Raw genomic sequence first — 26,972 nt, forward strand, 5'->3', positions numbered from 1 at the left:
TTACTACACAGAGAGTCTGAAAATGTATTTACGTATATTTGATTACATAGGAACCAATCTAACTGAAAGATGTTTTTGTTTAGGACATAACATTACATGTATCAGTATTTTTTTTACATTTAAAACCCCAAAAATGAAAAATCAGTCAAGCTGTGAGTAAAAAACACGTTGGTGAATGCTACATACAGTTGACAGTCTTACAGCATATAGTGTAGTTTTGGCAATCGCTCCACCTTGTGGCTATCTTTCAACATTACTGGTCTTTTTGTGTATTTTCACAAGAAAAGCAAAAAATTATTAGGAGACATTTTCCAGGCCTTTTTTTACTTTAATCCTTGAGAGTTATAATAACTGACTAGAAGCATTATACAACGTGTTCTGAAGATCACACAGCCATTTCTACAAAACATTTTTGAGAGCACTTTTACTTTTTCCCAAAGGTACACGCGTATTGAGGCACTCATTATTATTCATCACTAATGTTTTGCATAATAAAAATAAACACACTATGTCCTATATTTTGGATGTGTTCATAAATGGTGAAGCAGTTTCTCACTTTTCTATGTGATCTCTGCTGTTAATGGGCCCAAGTGCATCAGTGATAGATGAAGTGTATCACTGTGAGGTAGTGAGAAGTGGGTTTGGAAGAAAGCCACCTGTTAATAAGATAAAACCAGATTAAACTGAGACCAGATTAAATTATCTGTTCTAATTGAATAATTTCTATCTAGAGGGGATGAGATTCCTCATGAGGGAAACAGCAGACAGGATTGGTGTAGAATTGGCGTCTCCCCTGATCTACTGGGAAAGTTTATAAGAGGAGCTAGGAGGAAAATGCTTTCAAGCATTGTCTAGGCTCCAGTATGGGAGCCTGAGGGAGCTCTCAATTGTAATGGGTTGAGCTGGCTTACATGGTTTTGGGACTCAAGAAAGTAACAGATACTCGAGAAAGTACAGTTTAGACAACATGGAGGGGTATCAGAATTGCTGGATAGGCTTGGATGCTTGTGTCCATCTGGAGACCTCATTATACATCATATATTATTTACTGAAACAATCAAAATAAAGCATCTTGCTCAAGGGCAATAAGTTACCTCTCACCAGAGATTTGATCCCATGACTCTATAGACAGGAATTCAGAGCCTATACCTTACAAACCATTAAAGTTAAAGTTAATCACGGCCACATAAAATCTCTGAAAGATAAGACTGAAGAAAAAATGTAAAGGGATGCAGTCCCTCTTTTTTTGTTTTAAACATAATTGTATAATTTTGCACCACACCCTCGACTTCAAATTGAATTACAATGAAAAGAATTGCAAAGCAGCACAATTAAAAAAGCGATCACTGTGGCAAATGTGACAAAAATAATTGAAAACACAGAATCTTAACATAAATTACATTTAAATTAAATTTAAATCAAATTAAAATTACATTACATTTGATTCTTAGAGGATAAATTATCAACAAGAAAACCATAGGTAGCTGTGCAGTGTTACTCAATGTTGTAGCATATTTCTTCTTTATCACCATTTGTTGATACTAGTCTGACTACTTCACATTTTAAGCTTCAATCTGGTTTTATCAATATATCTGCATGCATGTAAGCAATACAAAAGTATTTACAAAGAAAAAAGGTTGCTCCTTAATTCACCAAAATTGGCTGACACATTGGCATTGTTTTACATATAAAGGTACCTTACATATAAAGATGCCTTTTATATGCCCACCATCTAGAATTAACTTGTATACTTCTCCACCTGTTGCAATTCAGATGTGGATTTACTTTAAAAAAGAAAAAAGAAAGAGATATCCACCAAAATAAATATGTATGTGGTTACAATATGCACAGAAGGTACAGAAACATGGATTTTAAAAATGAGAATGTGAGGAAATTATACACACAATGTCCTTCTTTTTAGTGAGCTGTTTCATCATTGTATAAAAGAGTCCTGGAGAGTATTATAAGCGTTTGTAGACTCCAAGAACATTCTTGCAGTTGGGGCAATAATGGGTCACATCCTTCAAGCTGTCCACACAGAAAGGGATCAAGCAGCATCCATAAATGCAACTACGAGAAAGAGAGTAACATATTAAATGTTTGTTATTTTTATTTAAAAAGAGACATGTGTCTTAATAACAAACTTCTTTTGGAACAAAAATCAAAGAGCAGGTTAGTGCAATGTTATTCCTCTGTCTACATGCCCAGTCATCCACTTTAAAACTTTAAAATAGTTGGTACTGTACTGTTCAAACATGGTCTGTGTGCTGTAGAAATTAACATTTGGTAAAATGTATTTATTGGCTTTTCTACCCATTTATTTATATAATATTTTAATATATTTTCCATGTTGTCATTAAAAATACTTGATTCAATTATTTATATATTTTTAAAGACTTGTTAAACAGAGGAAATCAGGAAATGGAATACCAGGTTTGTGACTGAGTGGAAGTTTTGTAATTCCAAAGCATTTTCAATCACATACAACAACAACAACACAAAAACCTTAAACTATATTGCTCAGCTGAAATGTTTTACACTGCTCTTAACTGAGAACTGAGAACTTCTTTGTTTTCTTGTATTTTACACCTAAAACATACAGTGCTTTGCAAACGTATTCAGATCCTTGCTACAGTGTCTCATTTTCTGAAGTCATAAAATGATGGTTACACAATTTTAAAAAAATCATTTAAAATATGGCAGCTCAAGATGATTACCTCTAAGGGTTAGATAAGTTACAATAAATGTTAGCAAAAACTAAAGAGCAAAAATTAAATATATTCAGAGAACTGACAATTCAAAATGAAACCTGTGTAAGATTTCATACCAAAAAGGATATATTGTTTTCGTGTAATCATGTATTATTTAATGCTGGTTAGTTAACCTCTGTATAAAGTTGTGCAAATATGTATGCTTTAAACACATGCAGTAGAGACAAACTTGCTATCTTGTCTCAAGTCACATAAGGACCCAATTCATAATTCTGACAAAACCCTAATTACTTTTCCACTAGTCTGATTTAACAAATTGCATGAAGCTGAAAGTATTTTTGTTATTAAAGTTTAACAGAAACCAGAAAAATACTACTACTATCCCTTAAAAATCTCTTACAGTATTTAAGTCTTGTGATCAAAGTCATTTTTCACCTGTTTGGATTACTTCCGCATCCAGTTCAGACAGGGTAAATCTAGAAAATGGTCAGGCACCTCTAAGAGCCTTTAAGTCCATAATTTTTCTATTTAAATACTTGAACTCTAAAACGTGTTTGCCTGTACCTGTGTTGCATACTTTTACAGCATATAGTTCATGTAGACCCACATGGAACATATATAGTGTGAACTAACGAAGTAGAACTACTCTGGACTTTTACTTAAGTGGTTTACTTTTACTCCACTACATTTCCCAAAAGCATCTTCTTTCCTCATACTCGCTAGGATTCTAATTGGTTAAAGCAGAACCTTACACACGCGCAATGCACCTGCGTACTTCTATGACGTACTATTCTGAAGCCCAACCACTGACCGTGGTGTTTTAAAAAATAACTGCTCCAATACCGCAAACCACAATGAGTGTGTTTTTATTTGATGACCTCTACAAATCCACAAATAAATGTGAGATCCTCTTACTGTGCTGAAAATAATATAAAACAACAAATGAAAAAATGCTAGTATTACTACATTTGGTTCTGTATGTAAATGCGATGTTTATAACAAAAAATACTGATACAGTAATGATGAAAAGTAATACAGGGGGCAACGTACAGTATATTGTCCTTACTGTGTACCCTAAATCATGGATGTTATTATGTCCAAAATACAGGAAACAGGATTAATGGGAATCAGGAGGACATACAGTAAATATTCATCTGAGGCTCATGTGTGACACATTTCTCCATAAGAATCAAAGTATTTCAACAGTAATGGAGACCAGAACTGTTTCCAGTTTAAACATCTGTTTCCAGTATAAACAGAATGCTGTAATGACCAGTTGAGAACTTAAATAAACCTTTAACCTATATTTGAAACATTTTATAAAACTCAGAATTTGATCATTAACAATTGTGTGTGTTTTGAGCGATGGACAACATTTTAAACATTACATTCAAACATTTAACTTGAAATGATTTTAACGTGGTGTATAACGTATAGTGCACGCGAAGAAGAAAGCAACTTTAAAATAGTTGAGCTTGTACTGACATTACTATATATACTATATAGTGTATTGTATATTGCGCCAGTAGCCAAATCACTCTGCAACTCACAACTGGCAGCCCACTGAAGCTAAGCATGTGTGGAGACCTCCTAGGAAAAACTAAGGTTGCTGCTGGAAGAGGTGTTAGTGGGGCCAGTAGGGGGTGCTCACCCTGCGGCCCATGTGGGTCCTAATGCCCCAGTATAGTGAGGGGGACACTATACTGTAAACAGGCGCCGCTCTTCGGATGAGATGTAAAACCAAGGTCCTGACTCTCTGTGGTCATTAAAAATCCCAGGGGCGTTTCTCGAAAAGAGTAGGGGTATAACCCTGGCGTCCTGGCCAAATTTCCCATTGACCCTTACCAATCATGGCCTCCTAATAATCCCCATCTATGAATTGGGTTCATTACATTGCTCTCATGATAGCTGATAGCTGATTTGTGGTGAGTGTTTTGGCGCATTATGGCTGCCGCTGCATCATCCAGGAGGATGCTGCACAGTGGTGGTGGAGTCCCCATTACCTGTAAAGCGCTTTGAGTGGAGTGTCCAGAAAAGCACTACATAAGTGTTAGCAATTATTAATTATTATTAATTATTACTATACTATATAGTACAAAAGTACTATATAAAGTTAAATACTCTACATATGATTTACAGGGAAATCCTATACAGTATAGAATAAAATAACTTATCTAACAACGCTTCTGGACATTTCTGTGAAATTTGTTTGGGCACTTTGCGTTTAGAGGAGCATAGAAAAATGCAAAAACCATGCACATCAAAACACATACAATTATAAAATACATTTTATAAACACAGTACATTTTGTATACTAATAAGTGTAAGAGCAAACACACAGACATGTCAGTAAGATTGTTGATAACACAGCCCTGGTCAGCTTTTTCAAATACCCAGAAAACCATGGGCCCATTCTAAATCATTTTAATAAATGGTGTAATGAGTACTTTTTGATGTTAAGTGTCTTGAAAAGAAAGGAACATTTTAGGAAAAATGCAACACTCCTCAAACCTACTGAACAGACTGTAGAAACTGTCAACAATTAATTGGGAATGGACTCATAGGCACAAACCTAAGATGTGACAAATGCTATGAGATCTATTTCAAGGTGGATGGAATGATTTTCTCACTTTTCTATAGGTTATGTATTGAAATTGTCTTAACATACTGTCTCACTTGTTGGTTTGGCAACATCAGTTTTGTAAATTATAAAAGGTTAGGGAAAATTAGTGAAAGTAGGTAAAAGTCATGGTTACATCAGAAAGGACAGCTACTTTTTACTAAAAACTTGAGTATAAGAGATGATATTTCTGATGACACTTCTGTACTTGAGTAGTTTTCATGAATGGAAACATTTACCAAATTATGTATTTTTGGTAACACAACACCACTTTTACTCAAGTAACACATCTGAGTACTTTTTACATCCCTGATTGTGCCTAAATTGTATTAACTGTTATAGTCCCAACTCATACAAGCTTCATTGGTATTTTATATCTGTGGAAGTCTAATACAGTATCTAATTTTTTTAATCAATTTATATGTGACGATTTCTTAATCATACCCAAAGATAGCAAGACCTGCACATGACAGCCAAGCCAACGCCCCTGAATTGTACTCCAGCTGGGTCGTAATCATCTGACGGCAGGCAGGGCAGTTCATCACCACTGGATGATCTGAGAACACCAGTCCTGGCTGCACATAGACAGACTGGACAGACACTGTGGAACAAGAACACAGAACGTATTCTGATGTATTTCTTTTGCTTGTTTCTTTATGATGTCATTCATAATCAGTAATCCAACTAACCAACTGAAATGACTGTGACGTTCACAGTCAGTGCAAACATCTGAGTTCTTTAAAAATCTCTAGGAATAGCATAGCAAAAAAAACAGATTATACAGCCAGTGAAACCCAAATATCTGTTTTTAAACTAACGTTTCCTTAGTCCCACATACAGTTGAAACTACGTCTGAAAAATATATTCCAATGAATAGTATGAGAAGTGTATGGCTAGCTACTAGAATTTGCATATCCCTCCCATCACTATCACACCATATGTTGTTTACAAGGGTTAAAGCCCTTGTAAGATTATTAAATAATATTGCTTTGTTTCAATGTTGTGATCTGTGATTTACCAAATGTTTGTGGAGAATGGTAAGCCAAAGAACTTGGCTGGTTTTAATTCATGAAGAGTGACTGCAACTGAATGTTTTTGGTATGCACAATATTGCCTTTTCTTTATTGTATGTTCACCAAATTTTTTTTTCAACCATATCTTGATTTTTGTTGATTTTAACCAAAGTCAAGAAAAATCTAAGCATGCAGTAACTGGTGACATGCTTTACTAGATACACTAGATACAGTGTGTTACAGGGATTCAAAGGCACAGCTGGGTGTTACTCTGTACAACACACTAGTTATAGAAGGTCAGTGCAATTATTTATTAAGATAGTAGATGAATAAGGAGTGCTTTACCAACTGGATGACATGTTACAGGTGGACTTTGAGGCTGGACAGGATACACTGGAGTATTCTTTGGCCCATACCCTGGGGGAGGGTATGTAGGATTCTGTGAACAGTGAGGGTATGGATGATTCATGGCTTCTTCATATGATGGAGGAAGAGGAGCTGTCAGTGGCATGACTACTTCAATTGGAGGAGCACTGGCCATTTTGGTTTTTATCTGGTAAAAAAATAATATTTTCATAAATAAAATTCATGAGAGGACAATGAATGTACCATGAAAAACAGTATACAATAAAAGCTTTAAATGATCAAATTTGATCCATTAAAATGTAAGACATTAAAAGTGATAATTAAGGATATAAACACTGACATACAGAATTATGTTATAAGCAGATTATCACAGAACTTCAGAACTTGTGGTTTGAGCCCTCAACATCCACAACATAAGTTGCCAATTAACAGTATTTTGCTCTGGATTCTGTAGTGCCAATGATAGTTCAGGGTTGATCTTGCAGTGTCTGAACTCATAGGGCTCAATTTACACTCTGAATAGGCACATTCACTTTTTGAATTACATGCACATGAGATTTTTCTGAGAATACTGTATGTTGAAACAATTATTTTTGACTAAATAAGTAAGGTGCGGTAATAGTCTGAAATATATTACAGTTCTCACTCCTGCTGTTAGCCCAGCATAGATTCGCTATTAGAGCCAGAAATATGACTGACTAAAAATGTCCTTCAATGTAAAAATACCTTCTGACTGATTAAACATCATCACATAACCATATACTGTAGGTTTCCCATGTGAAGAAGCAGCTGTATCATCAGCTGTAATAAAGAAGTAAATATCTGAGCTCAAGAAATACATTTCAGCTATTGTCATTGACCTGATGCAAATCATAGAGAACGCCATGGTTTTCATACCCAAAGTGTTCACCTGAAAGAAGAAAAAGTAAAGTCTAAATCAAGTAATACCAACAGAGACAGCCTGAGCTGTGACATCACAGGCTTTGATTCAGACAATCTTTCATTTTTGTATTTCTGGTATCTACGACCCTTTCACTTCCACCATCCCTGGTAGGATGAGAGGCATCAACTGCCTTTAAAAAAAAGCAGAATTGCAAAACAGGAATTGTTTATTTTAAAATGTTCTAACAGCCAACATCCATTCTTCTAATCCATCCAAAATTCTGAAATCATGATTTAATAATTCTAATATGGTTGTTTTAGATTATCATAAGAAAATCTTTTCTGTCGTTTTCTGAAGTACTGTAACTACTGGAGGTAGTGAACTTTTTAAACTCAGTACTTCCGGTTTTAAGCATTCTTTTGTTATGCAGCTTTGTTTTAAATGGGTCTGTGATATACTGCACATGAAAGTGAATTTTAAGTCAAAGGATTTCCTGTTTTTAAAACAGATGACTAAGAACAGATGTAACTTCAAAGTCAACACAAGCAGCTTTTATTTGTAATTTAAGATTTGCTCAAAATACAGACACAAAACCCTGCAAATAATATTACCTAGATTTTAATTATTTATTAATAATTTGCAAAGTATAAAAAGAGAAAGCAATTATTGAGCAAGTTTATATATTGTGATGTCCTACAGTAGATGGATTTGCCAATCTTTAAAATAGCCAGGAACACAGACACACAAACATTGCCAAAAGGTACAAAACAACTGTTTATTTACACTGCGACGGAAAACAAAACAACCACCAAAACAAAAGCCTAGCTGCTTTTTGAGACATTATCTAGACTTCTTCTAAGTCCCTAACTATTGCTGCTGCATAACTAAGCCACTTACTGGCTTAAAAAAACGAACAATTCTTAAACTCAAGTCTCTCTCTGAGCCTTTTTTCAAAAAGTATATCCAAAAAATATAAAAACTCAAGTTTTTATTGCAATTTACAATTTCTTGTGTACAGTACCTAATGAACCTTTACTATAAACAATAAATGGTTTCTGTTTTGAGCTTAAATTCAGGTAGCAGATTTTAAAGAGCTGAATGTACAAATGGAGATCTCTGTCTAGTCTCTTATCAAGTTCAAACCAAAACCAATTCACCATACTCAATCTGGTAATTTAAGGATTTTTGTTCCACAAACACTTTTGTTTTGGTAATTATAACACCTCATCAAACACTCTTCCATTCGTTTCATATTCTTTTTCAAAAATTGCCAAGGTACTCGGATTAATCCAAAAATTTCAGATTATAGCTACTCTATAGTTTATACAGAATATACTATACAATGGACAGCACATACTGTAAATGTGGTAAAAGACCACCTTAAACACTTGCAAAATAAAACAGTATTTTAGGCATGGAAACAGAAGAGAATGACAACCAAGCAAAAACATCCATAGCAAGCACTGACTTAAAACAGACGTAAGACCGAGGTCCTGACTTTCTGTGTTTTGGCATTAAAAATCCTAGGTGTTTCTCAAATAGAGTAGGAGTGTTATCCTGTCATGCTGGACAAATTTCCCATTGGCCTTTTCCAATCATGATCTCCTAATAATCCCCATCTATGAATTGGCTTCAGCACTCTGTTCTCCTCCCCACTGATAGCTGGCGTGTGGTAAACATACTGCCGTCACATCATCCAGGTGGATGCTGCACATTGGTGGTGAGTAGAGTGTCCAGAAAAGCACTAAAGTGTAACAAATTATTATTATTGGTCCTGAAAACATGAAAACTCATGATGGCACAGAGAATACAGAGGAGTTAAACCATTTTCCAAAAGCTCTTACTAGCACTATCAAGCCCTTTACATCATAAACATACTTAATGACACCCATGAGAGAATACAACATTCACCAACTATTAAATTAGTGGTCAACTAGGTAGTGTTTATTTACAAGCAATAGAAGCCTATATTGGCCACTAGTGGCAATAACTGTTTTCTAGTGGCTGAAAATCAAATGTTTCCCGACATGATCTTCAAAAAGACTTTTATGAACAGCAGGAACAGGTCTCTGCACGTTGAAAGTCATGATAGAAACTTCACAACTAAGACATGCTATTAAAATATATAAAAGTGCATGAAAAATAAAGATAGGTACTTAAGTATATGTATTATTCTTTCAAAACAACAATCCACTATAGAGTGTTTACAGTAAAGAGAAACTTAAGGAAACAAGTCAATAAAGTGAAAAGTAACTGGCTGACATTAAGAGAGTTTATTTATTAGTGTTTAACCTTTTGGTTAAATTTCTAATATCTAATTTATATTAATTTATACTTCATCAAAATGAAGTCATTGTAGTGTGTGGTTTACTGAATGACTGGTTTTCTGTTTGAAGATCAGAAAACATGAAGTCCAGAGAGATAGTCTTACTTTATCTGTGAAGACTGTTAGGTATTTGAGCACCATAACTCATAGCTTTGAGACCCAGCTTTTTTACGTCTGCTGCCACACAGAATTAGCACATTTGCAGTAACTACATGTTATACCTTACAAGGAGACTGTGTGCATGAAATGAGCAGTGGGATAGGAGGCTTCAGACCAGAGAGCAAGACAGAATTGGGCAGCATTCCTAGGACTTGCCCTCTTCAACTCCTTTCAGGCCTTGCTGGAAATAATCTGGGTCCTGACCTCCAAGAGAAAAATGGGATGACTAATGGGCTGTAGAGCATCCAGAAACCCACTACCCCCAGAATGGGGGAAATGAAAGAGAGGAACTCAAGTTACTGGACATACAGACAGTGTAGTGTGCACATGAGCTACCCAGGTTCTACACCTCCCTGAGTGAATGTGCTCCTGGCCAGAGCTGGGGTTGATCCAGATGCCATGGTGCATGTAGGCAAAAATGAAAAACGAAGGAGCAGGCTGACAATTCTGCAAGACATATTTAAGCATTTAGCTTGTAGCATTTAGCTTGTAAATGAAGGAGCAGAAAATAATCAGACATTCTACTAGTGTCTCATGCAATTCCAGGGATAAAAGAGGAAATATTAAGATTTAACCCACAGGCAATAGATTGGTGCAGAAAAGACAGAAACTGAAGACCAGTTGTGCACAGCTGCAGTTCTGAATGGCCATAGTGTCTGTGTGTTTTCATTTTACGTCTGCACTTAATAACCTATTTGACCTAATTCTTAACTAAAAAGAACAAATTCAAGACTTTTTTTTAGATGTCTCAAGGTATTGATTGTATAAGAAATCCTGCTGGACTCTGGTCCGGGAGACTTGGAGTTGTGCACTTTTGCCATAAACCAATCAAGTCTCTAATGTTAATGGTAAAGTTATGGAAACAATAATGCCAAATTAGAAGAATATTTCCAAAGCAATTTTAAAAGACTGACAGCAATGGTTTGGAAAGTTTTTATCTTTTTAGAATTTGTTGATCAATTAACAATGTCTGCAGATAACACTACAGCATGTGACCCAATATTCCACAAAGATTTCAAGATCCTTTCTTAAGGGCTGAAATTTATTAAATCTAACTCTAACATCTAACACACTGTTTCTGTAGATTGTTTTAGACTAGATAATGCAGGGAAACAAAAATAGCCAAAAGAATGCTTGAGTACATACTGTAGCACTAGGTTTGGAATTTAAATCCAGGGGACATCACCGAAAGCTTTACAAAGCACCAGAAAGCCCTAAATTCAAATATTGTGTTTAGCTTTGGTCACTATACCACAATAAGATTAAGTCTGAACAAGAACAAACTGAACTAAGAAGACCAACAACAATATTTCTCAGTTTCTGGGAACAGTCATATATGATACAGGTTAAGAGAACTGATTCTCTTCAGTTTAGAGCAAAGAAGACTGAGAAGAATAATAATATGTGAAGTATAACATATAATACATCCAAAGATTTACAGACAGGGTTAATCCAGAGAACTATTTCACACTCCGTACTGAAACAAGGAAACAGAGTGGAAATTAAAAAGGACTCATTTAGAATGGTTAAGAGGAAATGCATATTTACACAAAGAGTTGTGTGTGTCTGTAACAAACTTCCCACCAGATGTTTCAGGTCCAAACTCTGTATCTGGCTCTTCTAAGAAAGTTCTTGACTACATTTTAAATTAGCTTATTCTAAACTAACATGAGCAAGATGGGCCAAATGGCGTCCTTTTGGTTGCAACCTGTCTTGTCACCTTTGTGTACAAACTAACGTTTTTACCAATACCGCCAACTTCACATAGGCCCTAGCTTAGAGCATCATCACAGTTATGTAACCTTGAGAATTTTAAAATAAACACAATTAAGTATCTCAATCTGAAAAACAATAAAAAGGTGTGACCTTCTACAATATTTTCGTATAAATGTAATCAACAGGCTTGACAAAGAACAACGCAAAAAACTTCCCCGGTCCTCATCTTAAAAGAAAAAGAATAAAAAAAATGTAAGTTATACAAATTAAGAAAACAACATTTTAGTCACATCGCATGTATTTAATAATGGAAATATAACATTTTTATTATATACAGTAACCGTAAGAAACTTATTTTAAAAAGATAATGCGTCAATTTAACTTCATTTCCGTAAAGATTCGCGTTACACAACACTTCCTTTATAATGAAGCCTTTATGGTGTTAACCTTATTTTTCTAAGAAAACGAATAACTAATATTAGAGTAAAAAACGGTACAAACCCTCTTGTGTAAACTCGACGTTATCCAGAAAATGACACGGTAACAGGAACTTCAGGAAAAGAATACCCAAAGAAAAGCTACACAGTTTTGTTTTTAACCTCGAACGTTTGTTTCTTTTGTCGAATTACAACACTAATCAAAGCTGGGGAAAAGTTCACAAACAGTGCCTTCAGATAGCCTTAATGATATCAACAATTTCTAAAGAGGATAGAATACTTCCTGTGTCCCACTTAACTATTGCAGTATGTCACGTGATAGAAATACATTCTGTTTACTTACACCAGCCGCTTTCTAAGCCCCCTCGCTAAGATGTGGCTTGAGTAATTATTATTGCTACCGTAACTAATACATTTAATCAGTATCTTCCAAAATGTTAGTTTTTATCTCGTGAGTAAAATATATTTAAATATAAATTAGTAAAATCCGTTGCTTGTGTGGTGGAGCATGTCAGTACGTACTTATTAAACAGCATTCATACTGTAGTTGTTTAAGAACAGTGAGTTTCCATTCTTGTTCTAGCCACATAACACATCAGGTTTCATCACACTATTTCTATATTTGAAATCAATACAGTAAATAGAGTTAAATGGGAAAACCTATTAATTAAATTTAGTGTAACCCGTTTTTTTTAAAAAAAGGTTTTACTATCACGAGGCTGAAGCAGGCTTCTGATTGTGGTGGAGGGGAGTCCCCATTACCTGTAAAAAGCTTTGAGTGGAGTGTCCAGAAAAAGCGCTATATAAGTGTAAGCAATTATTATTATTATTATTATTATTATTATAATTCGCCAGCTTCTTCTTCGCGTTTTTCGTTCCACCTTAAATGCTACTGCTGTGATGTTATGCCGCCTTTCGCCTGTAGATGGCTCTCTACAGTCTTTTTTAAATGTACTTTAACGCATACGGCCGACAGGCACTTTGTAAGAGCCGGCTTACCAGAGCGGTGACGTCACCGCCCTTTCTGCACTTTCTGCATATTTACCACGACCTTGCCTTCTGATCATTAAAAGTCTCAAACTCTTGCAGTTTACAATACATTTTAATATAGCAGTATTAAATGGAACATTTAGAACATGGCATATGAGAATATATGGTTAACTGAGGATGAGCAAAGGGTGATCACACTTTCTGCTTATTGGTATGGCCCTCCCTCCTGATTATAAGATCATCTCACAATTCTGACACTGAGATGTGAGAGACAATGTCACAAACTGTCAAAATCTTGAACTTCAGGAAATTTTACTGTACCATTTTTAAAATGTGATCCTCTGAACATGGCATGAGAGAATGCTGTATTGCTATGGCAAAGATCTACAAAAAGAGAAATAAAACAGAAAAGGAGAGCAGAAAGGACAGAAATGCCAGTGCCCAGCCTTCATGAAGGACTACAGGAACTGCGGGGGGAAAAAATCACTTCACAAGAGTCTGCTGGAGTCCTAGGAAGATATGCAGTGTCGACGCAGAAAGCAACTCCAGCAACGTGGCAGGGGACTTGTTCGTAGGAACAGTTCACGCTGCAGGGAAAGAGGAAGATTGGACTGCTATTTACAAGGTAAAAAAAAAAGGTGAAGCTTGGGGCTTATAGCGGTGAAGCGATTCCCACTGTTGGTACTTGTATGTTAAGGCTAAACATTGAGGGAGAAACACACATGGTGCCATTTGTGATTGTAAAAGGTAACAAATCTTGAAAACATGTAATACGTTTGGTAAAACGTGTGCATATGGTGGATGATGTAACTGACACAAATGTAGTGAATGTTGAGGATACATACATTCATGCATTTAATGGCATCAGAAAGCTAAGGCTACAGCACAGAATTTAGTTAGAAAAGCCAAACAAGCCGGTAATACATGCACCAAGAAAAGTACTGCTTGCATTGAGAGACAGGCTATGTTTAAGATGAGCTTAAAAGGTTAGAAACCTTAGATATAATTGACAAGGTAGAAGAGCCAACTGAATGAGTGCACTCGCAAGTGATAGTAGAGAAAAAAGACGGCTCGTTAAGGTTGTGTGTAGATCCTAAAGAGCTAGAGAACAAATATGTTAAAAGGGAACATATTCAGTTGCCCACAAGGGGAGAAATCTTAGGGGATACAGCACGCGCTAAGTATTTCTCTAAAACAGACGCATCTGCAGGATTCTGGCAGGTCGCTCTTGATAAGGTCAGTGCACGGCTGTGCACATTCAACACACCTTTCGGGAGGTACTGTTTTAAAAGGTTGCCATTTGGATTATGCTCCACACCCAAGGTTTTTCCCAGGATGGTACAGCAAATTTTCGATTGCGTACCTGGAACGAAAGTGTACATTGATGACGTTCTGGTGTGGGGAGAAACAATCGAGGAACATGATGCCAGACTGAAAAAAGTGTTAGAGGTTGCCAGAAAAAATGGTTTGAAATTAAGCAGAGACAAATGCCAATTTAGAAGAACTGAAATAACCTTCTTAGATGAAAAACTCACACACAAGAGCTTGCAGACAGATCAGAGTAAAGTAACAGCAATAAAGAACATGCCAGCGCCTACAGACAAAGGTATACAGAGATTTCTATGCATGGTGAATTATGTAGGCAAATTTGTACCTAATTTAGCAACACAAACCAGTCAATGAGCAAACACTCCATCTAGAATTCAGAGATTGTTAAGTAACAGAAATATGAATTAAATCTAGAGTACAGATCAGGTAAGGAATTGACAGTAGTAGACACATTATCGAGAGCATTTGACAAGACAGTACAAACAGAAAACATAGGACAGGATGAAATTATACATGTTAATTTGATCAGGAAACAGTGCCCAGTGTCTGATGAAATGTGCAATAGCAAGAGCAACAGCAGAGAACAAAGTACTGCAAAAAGTAATACACGCCATTACACAAGGCTGGTCTGCTCATGCTGTCACTTCACCATATGTACAGTACAGAGATGAATTATCTGTTCTGGATGGGATACTCTTCAAAGGGTCAAGAATTGTGATTCTAAAGGTATTAGAAAAAAAATATGCTGTTAAAAGTACATGAGGGCCACTTAGGGATGGAAAAAAGACAGGCAAAAGCTGTGTTATTCTGGCCCAATATGAAGCAGACATAGAGAAAGCAATCGGGTTGTTAGAAGTACAGGTGTAGGCAAAGAAAACAGCCAATGTGGGTGGAAGAGTGCACTCCAGTGGGTCTTTAGAGTAAAATAGATTTTGATCTCTTTGCAACAGAGGGCAAGAACTCCATGTTAGCACTGGACTACTTCTCTCACTACCGAGATAGCATTGCTAAGACACTACAGCCGAACAGGTGATAACACAGATCAAATCTTTCATTGCACAACACAGCATTCCTGATGTAGTAATGACCGACAATGGGCCACAGTTCAGATATGAATTCAGACATGTAACCCCCAGTCCATGTTATCCTCAGTCCAATGGTCTTGTAGAGAACAGTGTCAAGATTGTGAAGCTACTGATAAAAAAGTCAAAGGATTCCAAAACTGACCTATCCATTGCATTACTAAATTACAGAGCACCACCACTCAAACACGGTTGGTCACCAGCAGAAATGCTGTTTAACAGAAAACTAAGAATCAGATTACTAGAACTACTTGATGGTGGAACTGAAGGATATAAAGAAATGTACAAACTTAAAGAAAGGGGAAAGGGAAACAAAAATGCTACTATGACAGAGGAGCAAGCTCTTTTACAGAGCTCAAACTTGATGATTCTGTTTGAGTGCATGATGGCCATAACTTGGACATTCAGGCAAAAGTAGTGAAAATGTTATCATCTCGGTATGATACACATGGAAACTGGCATGAAGTTATATGAGGTGTCCTAGTCTGAACAATCAAGTAGTGCAGGTGGTAAAGGTGTGTACAAAATGCCACAGGGTGGTGCAAGGCATGTACCCCTGAGAGATGCCAGCAAAACTGTGGTCATGGCTGCCCCTGGACCAGTGGTGATAGGACAGATGGTGTTGGTCGTAGTGGATGCCAACTCAAAGTGGCTAGAAGTCATTATAACATCATCCACCTCTTCAAAGGCTGTGACTGAGACACTATGTTGCAAAACATTATTTGTAACATTGTTTTCACTAGAAGTGTATTTTTCATTTTCTTTTAAACAAATGTAATGTTTACTCTGTACTGAATAAAAATAAATTGCAGTACAAATGTATTCAATCTTTTGTTTCAAACAACAATTTTTGATTTTCAAGGAAACAGAAGAAAGGGTAGTATTTACATTTTAATTAGTTATTCAAATTGAAAGTTATGCTAATGAATTCTAATGAGTAAAATGTTTATGTATAAATATCATTAAAGTTCCTTATGATTAACCATCTCACCCACAGAAGAGTTTGGAGATTGCCATTTCTGATTGGACTAAAATTAATCTCAATCATAAAGACACCCCCCCTCGTGTCAAAACATTGTGTCATGTTTGGGAGGCATGTACATGTATTTCAACCAATCAGAATATAATATCTACACTTTTCACCAGTGTAACACATAGGTGGGGCTCTTAAAAGCTGACAAATCAAACACTTTGCTGGGCTAATGTAAAGTCATTGGCAAGAACTCCTCATTAATAATTCAACAGAGCCCTTATTAATTTAATCACATTTTCATTGACCACAGCCCTCATTAAAATTTAATTCTTGCAGGATTTGTTTCCACCATGAAAGCTAAGTATTGGGACAGTAAAGTGAAATTTGTAATTTTTGAAATGTATTACATTTTTATTTCAGATCAAAAGGTTAAAATGAAGCAAAAAAGTATAGATTGTCAGCTTTTGGTTTGGGGTTTTATTTTACATGTTTAGCCATGCTAAAGAATTCAGAGATTGTTAAGTAACAGAAATATGAATTAAATCTAGAGTACAGACCAGGTAAGGAATTGACAGTAGCAAACACATTATCGAGAGCATTTGACAAGACAGTACAAACAGAAAACATAGAACAGGATGAAATTATACATGTTAATTTGATCAGGAAACAGTGCCCAGTGTCTGATGAAAGTATATATTGTCAGCTTTTGGTTTGGGGTTTTATTTTACATGTTAAGCCATGCTTAAGAATTCAGAGATTGTTAAGTAACAGAAATGTGAATTAAATCTAGAGTACAGACCAGGTAAGTTGAACACAAGTTAACAATTTCCCCATTTTGGGTAAGCATAAATATTTATTGCCCTTTTTTTAGGAAAAAAGGTGATTAACACAGTAAAATCACATTCTTCCTACATTTTAAAGTTTTGAAAATTAAAGTTTATTAAACCCAACATCCTCCTCTTTAATTTGAACAGCTTCTGATACAGTGCACTGCTTTGAAATGTGAATCAATTGTGGCTTAGTGTCCTAGAGAAAATCTCCTAGAAGAAAGACAGGGCAAGAGAAAAAAATGTAAAAAAATTATTTTAGCTCTACACCTAATTATATGCTTGACTGTAAACTTTTATCTTTGATTTTTTTTTACTTTTTGTCACTGGAGTGCTATTCACTATTATCTGCTTTTCTAGTTTACGTTTTTTTAGGGAATAACAAAGTCAGTGCCATGGTACCAGGATAGATGTATCTATTTTCTATCCTTATTCTGTTCTCATTTGTGGGTCTCCAATTCATGAAGCACAAGTCTAGACTTTGGAAATGAATGCTGTTCACAATACTACAGATTACCTTGATTAGTGTGTGCTGAAAATTACCCAGCATTTACTAAATTGTCAAATGGATAGACAGCACACAAACCTGGCTCACATACGGTTCTTTGTAAAGATATGGATTTAGTATAAGTACTTTAACAAACCTTTAATATACAGTACAGTCAAGCAACAGATCTGCCTTTGTTCAGGAGCCTACTTACAGCCCTTTCTTAGAATTACACTAGTATAATACAGATTGATATATCATGGTAGTCAAGATGAAAATACCACATATTATTTTGGTAGTTACCTAAAATGGCACAAACTCAACTTCAATTATAACTTAACAGCCTCCGTTTCGCCTCCCGTGATTTCTCACAGAACTGTAATTGCTTCTTCAGGACCTTGTTTTCTTTCTGGCTTTCAGCAATTTTGATCTGGAAATCTGCAAAGCAGCCCTTGACAATATTTGAAAATTTGAAGAATCTCCATAACAGTGGCAAATTGGGTTTGAAAAGTCTTGACAGGATCCGACATATTGGCAGACGGACGCAAATGTGCGAGAAAGGTGCCACTTAGCTTTATTCTGCTTAATACGTCCATGTACAGAAAATGTAGCATGTGAGCTTTGACAGTCAGATAACCAGCCTTTTCATACATAAAAACTCACGCTCCACAGTTACAGAGAGAACCTCAGCCAGCTAGGTGATGTCATACAGACTCCCTTCAGTCAGTATAGATTTTGTCCATTTTGTTGCATTCTCACAGTGCGAAGCTGCTGGTCGTGTGATGTCGAGTGCAGCATCTCATCAACAGGTTCAATTGAGGGAGCGGCATCACCTTGAACTGTCTGCATAGGAACAAGTATTAAAGTTAATTCCACACTGAAAAGTAGAAAGTAGAAATGACATTTTGGCTACTGAGTCTTCGGGAAAATACTTAGCAAGGAAAGAAACAAATCTGAATCTCAGCCTTTGCAAAGACTGTGGAACATAGCTAAATTCTCAATAATTACATCAACGATCTTTAAAGTTAAAAATATATAATTTGCATTGAAGACACTTGCTGGAAGTATTGAATATTAGAAACAAATCTTGTCTCAGCTGCCAAAATTAATAAAGTAGTTGTTGTAACAGACAAATAAGTTCTGAATCCCGAGATGAAGTTATATAGCTGAGTTTTATTGCATGCAAGGAACAACAAAACTGAAGTAGTGTTCGAAGTACTGGTACAAAACTTCCAGTTTATATAGCCCTTTTCTGCCGCTTCTGACGTAGCTTGTTACCATGGTAATGGGGAGAGGTCATGGTGTATGGACAGTTCACAGACTTTGGCCAAATGGTCAGTGTTAATTTTCCTTCCTTGGGAAGGGGGGTTTCTAGCTGGCATCTGGGATCCTTATCAGTTATCCCCCTTTCCTGCCATAACTCTAAGCCTGGAATGTCTTGTGTCACAAGAAGTCCAGTCCTTGTGCAGAAAGGAATCAGTTAACCCCTTCTTCACATCTTATATCTTCCTTCAATAGTATGTGAAATTTACTTTTAAAATAATCACTCTCAATCGCAGATCATCAGTGTTATCATTTAAAATATTCTCTTGATATCAGTATGGCAGTATCTGAAATCACAAATATATGTAATATATTTAAAAGAAGAAACATATTTACATATCAGTCATTAAGTAACTCAAACATTTCTCATTTGATTACTTGAAATGTTTCTCCTACAGAGATTTGGAGATCATCACAGTTTGAAACTGAGAAATTGAAGTCTCCCCGGTGTAAAGGGTCCTGGTGTACAGCATTAATCTTTCCACATTCAGAACAGGAGTACAGTCTCTTTACTGACTGTACATGCTAGTTTGATTTAAAGTTGTATGAGTGACTGACGGTCAAACACAGTTTGAAGGCCAATATAATCACTGACTGTCATGACCACCCCTTCCAAAGTGAATTGGAACTCCTTCCATCAGGGCATTGATTTAGACTACCCAAATTCAAGTGTAACAGAATGCAATAGAATTAATTTATCTTTTATTTTCATGGCTATTAAGCAACTTACTTTGAACAATGTATACCAATAAAGATAACCCTCGCTACCTATTTAAGAAAATAGCTAATCTTACAAATAGGGCTGATTCTATAGTACCATCTAATTTTAGTAGTGATGATTTCACGAACTTCTTTAACAATAAAATTAACACCAGCAGGCTTCAAACACAATCAAATAAGCTGCAAAGAAGTCTGGTACAGAAACAATATGCGCACCTCTTTAGTGTTTTTCAATTAGTTAATGAACAAGAACTCAAAAAAATAATTATTAAGACAAAGTCAGCCACCTGTCCCATCCCCACTCAACTAGTCAAATATTCCCTTGAAATACTGGCAGGACCTATAATTAGTATGATGAACATGTCCCTTGCATCAGGCGTTGTACCTGATCAATTTAAGGTAGCGCTCCTTAAGAAGCCAAATTTGGATCTACAATGTCTTAACAACTACAGGCCTGTCTCAAACGTCCCATTTCTATCTAAAATTCTTGAGAAAATAGTTGTGGCCTAACTTCAATCGTATCTGGACTCAAATAATATACTTGAGAAATTCCAGTTTGGTTTCCGCCCAGGCCACAGAACTGAAACCGCATTAACAAGAGTCGTAAATGATATTCTGTTAGCTACTGACGCAGGGAATGCAACAGTGCTTGTGCTTCTAGATCTTAGCGCTGCCTTTGACATGGTTGAGCGCTCTGTTTTGTTACACAGGGTTGAGTTTGAGGTTGGCTTATCTGGAACCATCCTTAAGTGGTTTACTTCATATTTTCATTATGTTCAAATATCTAATATTTGTACTGCTTCATCAATGTCACAAGTTCAATTTGGGGTACCACAGGGATCAGTGCTGGGACCAATATTGTTCTCTCTACATGCTGCCGCTAGGTAGGATAATACAAAAATATAATATTAACTTTCATTCATATGCTGATGACACTCAAATATATATATATTTCATTAACACCAAATGACAACTCTTCTATTATCACTTTATTTAATTGCATTTGGATGTGTGAAAACCTTTGGTTACTCAACTCTGATTAAACTGAAGTTCTGTTGTTTGGAGGCAATAATACTGATAGGACTACTATAACTTCAGCACTTAACTCAGAGGATTAAAAAATTTGCCTCAAAAGACTCATCACGTAACCTAGGTGTCATATTAGACACAAGGCACTCATTTAACTCTCATGTTAAAACAGTATCGAAAACATGCTTCCTACAGCTAAGAAATAATGCAAAACTAAGGCAGTTTCTCTCAACTCAAGACACAGAGAAATTAAAACATGCTCTTGTATAAAGCAGGTTGGACTACTGCAATGCCCTACTATCTGGATGCACCCATCACTCTTTCAACACCTTACAGCAAATTCACAATGCAGCAGCTAGAACTGTTACTAGGAGCAGAAAGTATGACCATATAACCCCCATACTTAGCTCTCTTCATTGGCTTCCTGACAGGTACAGAGCAGACTTTAAAATCCTTCTACTTACAAGGCTCTCAGAGGTTAGGCACATGTTTATCTAATGGAACTTATTGATGTTTAATAAATTGAATATTTTACAATTTTTGCATTTTATTTTTTTCATACATGTTCTCTCTCATTTATACAGGAATATATTTTATTAGTTAACAGATTTATGTGGAGTTAAGTCTATTGTGTTATACCTTTTATTTGTTTGCAAATCAAATTTCCCATCTGGGAAAATAAAAGGAAGGAAGTAGGTCTCTTTTCAGTGTGTGCTGCTATTATTACTTAAACTACTGGACTGTATTCTTTCAAATGTACAGTACTAGAGGTTCCCAGCTGCTGCTGTTTGTGCTGTAAACAGACGCTGCTCTTACCTGAAAAAGTACTCAAAATGACAAACTGCTGTGACACAAGCATGCCCATTTTCTCTCTTTGCTGTTGCTATTTTATTTCCTGTTTTGTGCTAGATGTGGTCCAGCTCATTTTTGCACTTTACAGTGTGTAGGCTGTACCTTCAGTCTTCTCTTTAATTCAACTTCACTGAGGTCTGGTTTCATGTACAGATATTCTACACAGTACTTCCGTAGATTATTACCAGCACACATCTACTTTATGTGTGTGCTCTGTAGTGTAAATAAAAGGGACTTCAGTGATCTGTAATATTAACAGTATCCAGTTCAATTCATTTCCTCTTTGTTCACATGTACAATGACAGACTATGGTTCATTTAGACTTTCTGAAATAAATCCAGTGTCTTGATTATTAAACCATTCTGTACAATAGTGGACTGTGTCTGTGTGCCACCCCCTAATGTCCTGGCACAGTCATATGGACAGGCTACAGTCACTGTGTTTGAAGCCTATGTCTTTTTGTCCCTCAGAACTTGGCTTGGAGTCACAGATCTCGTGTCCCGTTACACAAATACCAGAGCTTTAAATTCAATGTTACTGCAAGCATCTACCACAACTCAACCTTTCTTAAAAATTGTTAGCTAACCCAATCTATTTAAAAGCTGATTTTACCAAATTCTGCACTGAATAGACTGAAAGTTCAGGTGTTTTAGAACAACTGGTTAAGGAAGATGATTGCACGGAACATACTGTAGGTCCAGGAATTCCACTCATCAAGCAGCTCCAGCAATGATATATACAAACAAAATACCTGCTGTCACAGAACATGATACTGAAAACACCACATTTAAACTTTTTTGTCAACTTAAGAGTGGTTACAAAATTACATGTATGGATCACATCACAAATCTACACTAATTGGAGCATCCAAGCTACCTTGATATGGAACCTAATGGTGTATTGCAAACAAGAGAAATCTCATCTGTCAGTGGTCACAAATCTGAGGGATCCTTGTAGAGTTCCAGAGCCCTCAGTGGAAAATAGAGAACACTAAAGTAAAATGGCAGAATACAATGGATATTACAGAGATTATCACTCTTCAGATGGTTGCATATACCAGAGTGACAATAGCTTTGTGCTCTGCTCTTTAGAATTCAAAAAGTGTAATTTAACGTAATGTCTAAAATTTGAATACATTTAAAACTGAATTGTTAAGAAACTTGTTTTGATGTGTATTTCCATTAGTATAAATGACTATAAAACATAGCTTATGGCACAACACATACATTTCTTTTTAACTTTCATGTATTCAATTTACAGGAAATTGAATACATACTTATTTATTGCAGTAATAAGTACTTATTTATTGCAGGAAAATGTATATACTGTACCATTTTAATTTTTCATTTAGATTAGTGCTGTGCTCTTCATTTATGGTCAATAAACATAAACAGTACATTACTGAAAGAAAATTAAAAACATTTAAGAATCTGCCCAGCAATGCTGAAGACCAAAATGGTTTAGTTAATAACTTGAGGTAAAAAGCCTTAGTTTTCAGTAAGAAGTAACAAAAACATTTAAAGTCAAGTGGTCCTGAAAAGTATTTTTTTCACCCATCTGAATGATCAAGTACAGTACTCTCATCTGTAGACATTTAATGGGATTAAGAACATCCTATTAAAACAAAAAGGTACTAGCTCCACTTGTGTATTGGTGAAATTCATAGTTTCTTCAGATCAGAGTGTCATTTGAAGCAGGTAACAGACCTGTGTTTATGGAAGATTCTGCTGCAGGTCCTCCACTTCAGCTCTCCACATTTTCCCATGCACAGGGTTCTCAGACAAATCTGCCATCTTCACAGCATGAAGGACAGGCTCTGGGCTGCAGGACTGTATAGTTCCCATCACCATCACATACTTACCTGGAAAGAAGACCAAGGAGGTGAGGACACATTGGCTTTAAAGATAAAGTGGTTCAAGCTGCAAGAGATATGATCAAAGTTCTAAGTTTCCAGGTTTCTGTGCGGCTATCCCCTCAGACGGTTCTTGAAAAAAAAAATGATATAAAGGAAGTGTAGCATTCATTTTGGGGTGTTATACAAAGTTGTCACCTAATATATAAACCTGCCATATTTCCTGTCTGTCTGTCACTAAAAAAGCCTTCCAAACTGCCATGTTAAGCTAGGCCTAGGGCAGGGGTGGGGAACCTTTTTTCTGCCAAGGGCCATTTGGATATTTATAACATCATTCGCGGGCCATACAAAATTATCAATTTAAAAATTAGCCTGCTATATTTGGTCAAACATTTAATTAACTCACCCCTAATGTGATGGCTGGAACTGCCTCTCTTTGTTGAGGCATGTGATGTTAGCTGCCATTGATGATGTTGCTACTCGCAACTGCTTTTCCAGGTTTTCATCGGTCAGTCTGGAGCCCAGTCGATCAAACAGCCAGTTGCTATCATTGAGTTCCCTGACAGGTTTTCCCTTCACCTCCATGAACTGCTTGACTTAGTAAAACACAGTGTGTTAACACTTTCGCAACGTGTACACTCCCCGCCTACCTGGCACTGACTGCCCTCTGAGTCAGCGCAATACAGGCAGACGGGCTGCGGGCAGCCAGCGAGAAGCATGCGTGTCTGTCCCGTCATGTACTCGTATGTGTCCTGTCTATCCCGTAATGGACGTTCCTTGCTTGTCCCTCAAAATTAACGTTATTATTATGATTCACTTAATATAAATTTATGTTGCTATGAAAAAAGCTCCTAGATTTATTGAATTTCAAGTACCGCCTGCGGAGGGCTGGGCGATATGGCCAAAAACATTATCACGAGAAAAAATTTCATATCAGTTGATATCGATAATTATCACGATAAATGTCAAATCATTATTTCTTTCAAGTTTAAAGGCAGATTTTTTTTCTCCTGAGTGAAAGTTGAAGAAACCAGAGAGTTAATTGGTGAATTAAACTATTTATTTTAAGAACGCATCACTTGCCAAACAGCAGAAACATTAAACAAATCTGTTAGCTGCCCGGTCTGCAACACGCATGTGCACTAAATACTGCGCGTATCATGCGTAAGGCATGAACATTTATCGAACTTTTGTTAAAATTATATCGCGATAATTATCGTTATCGAATTATCGCAAGGCTCTACGCCTGCGGTTGCCTTGGCAGGGCCAGACCAAATGATACGGCCCGCGGGCCGGATGTTCCCCACCCCTGGCCTAGGGTAATGAACCCAAGACATCATCACCACAGAACATGAACCTCAGATACTCAAGTGGAGATGCTCCTTCCACTTTGTCCTGTGAAAACCTGCATCCTTTACTGCTTGGTCACCTGCATTTAAGCCCTTTAAAAATGTCTGCAGAAGATCTCCTTTCCAACCATCACGGTATCTCATGGACTTGCTGGAGGGAAAGCAGACCATACTGTTTTTCGCTTCTCTGTCCTGAATGTTTGTTCTGACTACTATGATGTAGTTAGACGAATTAATGACTTGCATTATCATAGCCCTTGAGAAAACTGATGGAGTACAGTCTGCCTACCAGTTTACACAATAAAACCATGTCACTCAAACACTCCTAGTGAGAAGTATCTTGCAGCATTGTAGCCCTTTTAAATTAACTGCAATCTGTATTTTGGGGTTTTCCCATAATTTTCAATTCATAGAGCCTACTGTACTTGTATCTCGTGTTGAAACATCAGCCTATCATTGTTTCTTAAAGGCTGGGACAAAACTGTTATTACAAATCAATCAACCCATTAAGAATTGGAATTTCAAAATATTCAAGATTATGCAGTTCTGAACCTAAAATGCTGCATTTCTTCTTATAATCAACATTAAATGAGAACTATTAAATGTTACAAAAATATTGTGAATTTTCTGTAAAGATGGGATTTAGAACTAAAGATTTTAGCTAACACATTTCAAGATGGTTGTTTAATGGGAAAACATTTATTAAATACCATACTTCACAAACCTCTGTTGTAATTATTTTCACTGCATAACTAATAGTTCTTTTTCTACTCCTATTCCACCAGCCTTTGTGTAAAAATTTCTTTCTCATTTTGAGAATTAAATACACATCAAAGGAGTTCCCACGTCTAATCTCCGATTCTCGTGTCACAGTTGATACAGAAAAATTCCATTAGCTGAACCAAATTAGGATCATTAACTGGATCAGATCCCTTGTAGTTATCTTCCCTGTTGAAACTAAAAGGGTTATAACTTGTCAAAATGCATCTTTAAGACAGGGCATGTATCTTGTTTTTCCTCTTTGGATTAAATTCAGAGAAGCTGTACCTTTCTTACATGGTGATCACAATTACTCTTTATTCAAATTCTATGCTTATGATATATTATTGTCAAAATCCACCAATCCCAGTGAGAAAGATAATGGACTCAAGACTTGTTCATTTTTTGAGTTAGTATTTTTTGTATTTACCGTCAAGAACAAAGGTAAATACAATAGATTTAAGGTCCGAGTACAATGCCTTCGGTTGTGCTTTTCAGAGGATCTGCTAAAGAACGTTTTTTTTTCTCAAACAAATCATGATCAGAAACTTTTTATATGATAGTTCAAAGCAATTATATTTCAATGTGCAATGTGAAGTACTGTGTTTACTTGATAGTGCCGTACCTTGGACAGGACAAGGTCTTCCTTTGGGAACGCTGTCCACTCCAGTGACAGTGAAGGTCCCCGTCTCGTCCAGCAGCGTTACAGAAATACACCCAGTCTGCTGCACCGCCAGCACTGTTCCTTGCATCCACACCACGGAGATAAGCAGTGGAGTAGCAGTCCCAACCCCTTGTCTCTTCACGGCAAACACAGTCCTGCCGCTTCGACCCGGGACCATGCGCGCTTCCCTAAGTTGGCTGGATAGAACTTTAACCGGAGAACTCTGAACTACTCCAGCGTCTATCCTCCGACATTGTTCCATGCTGTTATCATACCGATAAAGTTAAACTATGATAGACTACAAAGTCTTAACCGAATTTATTGCTGACCCCTACTGGCCTGGAGGACATCTTCACCCTGTTAATCTGAGTCGGGCAATCTCAATTCCAAGGACAACTGTTTTAAGGTTTTCAATTAAGAGAGCAGTAACGTCATACAACTGTGTGATAGTCATTTACTTTCCTTCAAACTAAAGCAATAAATAATAATTAAACTTAAAATCAAG

The 26,972-nt window shown here is 36.4% G+C and overlaps 2 protein-coding genes across 4 annotated transcripts; both read right to left on the minus strand.

Moving 5' to 3' along the window:
- Positions 1-307: 307 nt before the first annotated feature.
- On the minus strand, positions 308-6,885 carry litaf (lipopolysaccharide-induced TNF factor). Its single transcript, XM_088613401.1, has 3 exons — positions 6,690-6,885; positions 5,776-5,932; positions 308-2,070 (listed from the first exon to the last, which is right to left on the minus strand). Exons 1-3 carry the CDS (start codon positions 6,883-6,885, stop codon positions 1,962-1,964), a joined length of 462 nt encoding a protein of 153 aa, XP_088469527.1. The 3' UTR covers positions 308-1,961.
- rmi2 (RecQ mediated genome instability 2) lies at positions 6,832-26,750 on the minus strand. Of its 3 annotated transcripts, none has more exons than XM_088613403.1 (3): positions 26,429-26,750; positions 23,550-23,704; positions 6,832-6,897 (listed from the first exon to the last, which is right to left on the minus strand). In XM_088613403.1, exons 1-2 carry the CDS (start codon positions 26,727-26,729, stop codon positions 23,556-23,558), a joined length of 450 nt encoding a protein of 149 aa, XP_088469529.1. In that variant the 5' UTR covers positions 26,730-26,750; the 3' UTR covers positions 6,832-6,897; positions 23,550-23,555. The 3 variants fall into 3 exon arrangements, with proteins under 3 accessions (XP_088469529.1, XP_088469528.1, XP_088469530.1); XM_088613402.1 differs by lacking the exon at positions 6,832-6,897 and adding an exon at positions 18,471-18,762; XM_088613404.1 differs by lacking the exon at positions 6,832-6,897 and adding an exon at positions 21,529-22,812.
- Between the last annotated feature and the right edge of the window lie 222 nt (positions 26,751-26,972).

This window comes from Lepisosteus platostomus, chromosome 19 (assembly GCF_059453375.1).
Source record: "Lepisosteus platostomus isolate fLepPlt1 chromosome 19, fLepPlt1.hap1, whole genome shotgun sequence".
In the NCBI taxonomy this organism is placed as follows: domain Eukaryota; kingdom Metazoa; phylum Chordata; class Actinopteri; order Semionotiformes; family Lepisosteidae; genus Lepisosteus; species Lepisosteus platostomus.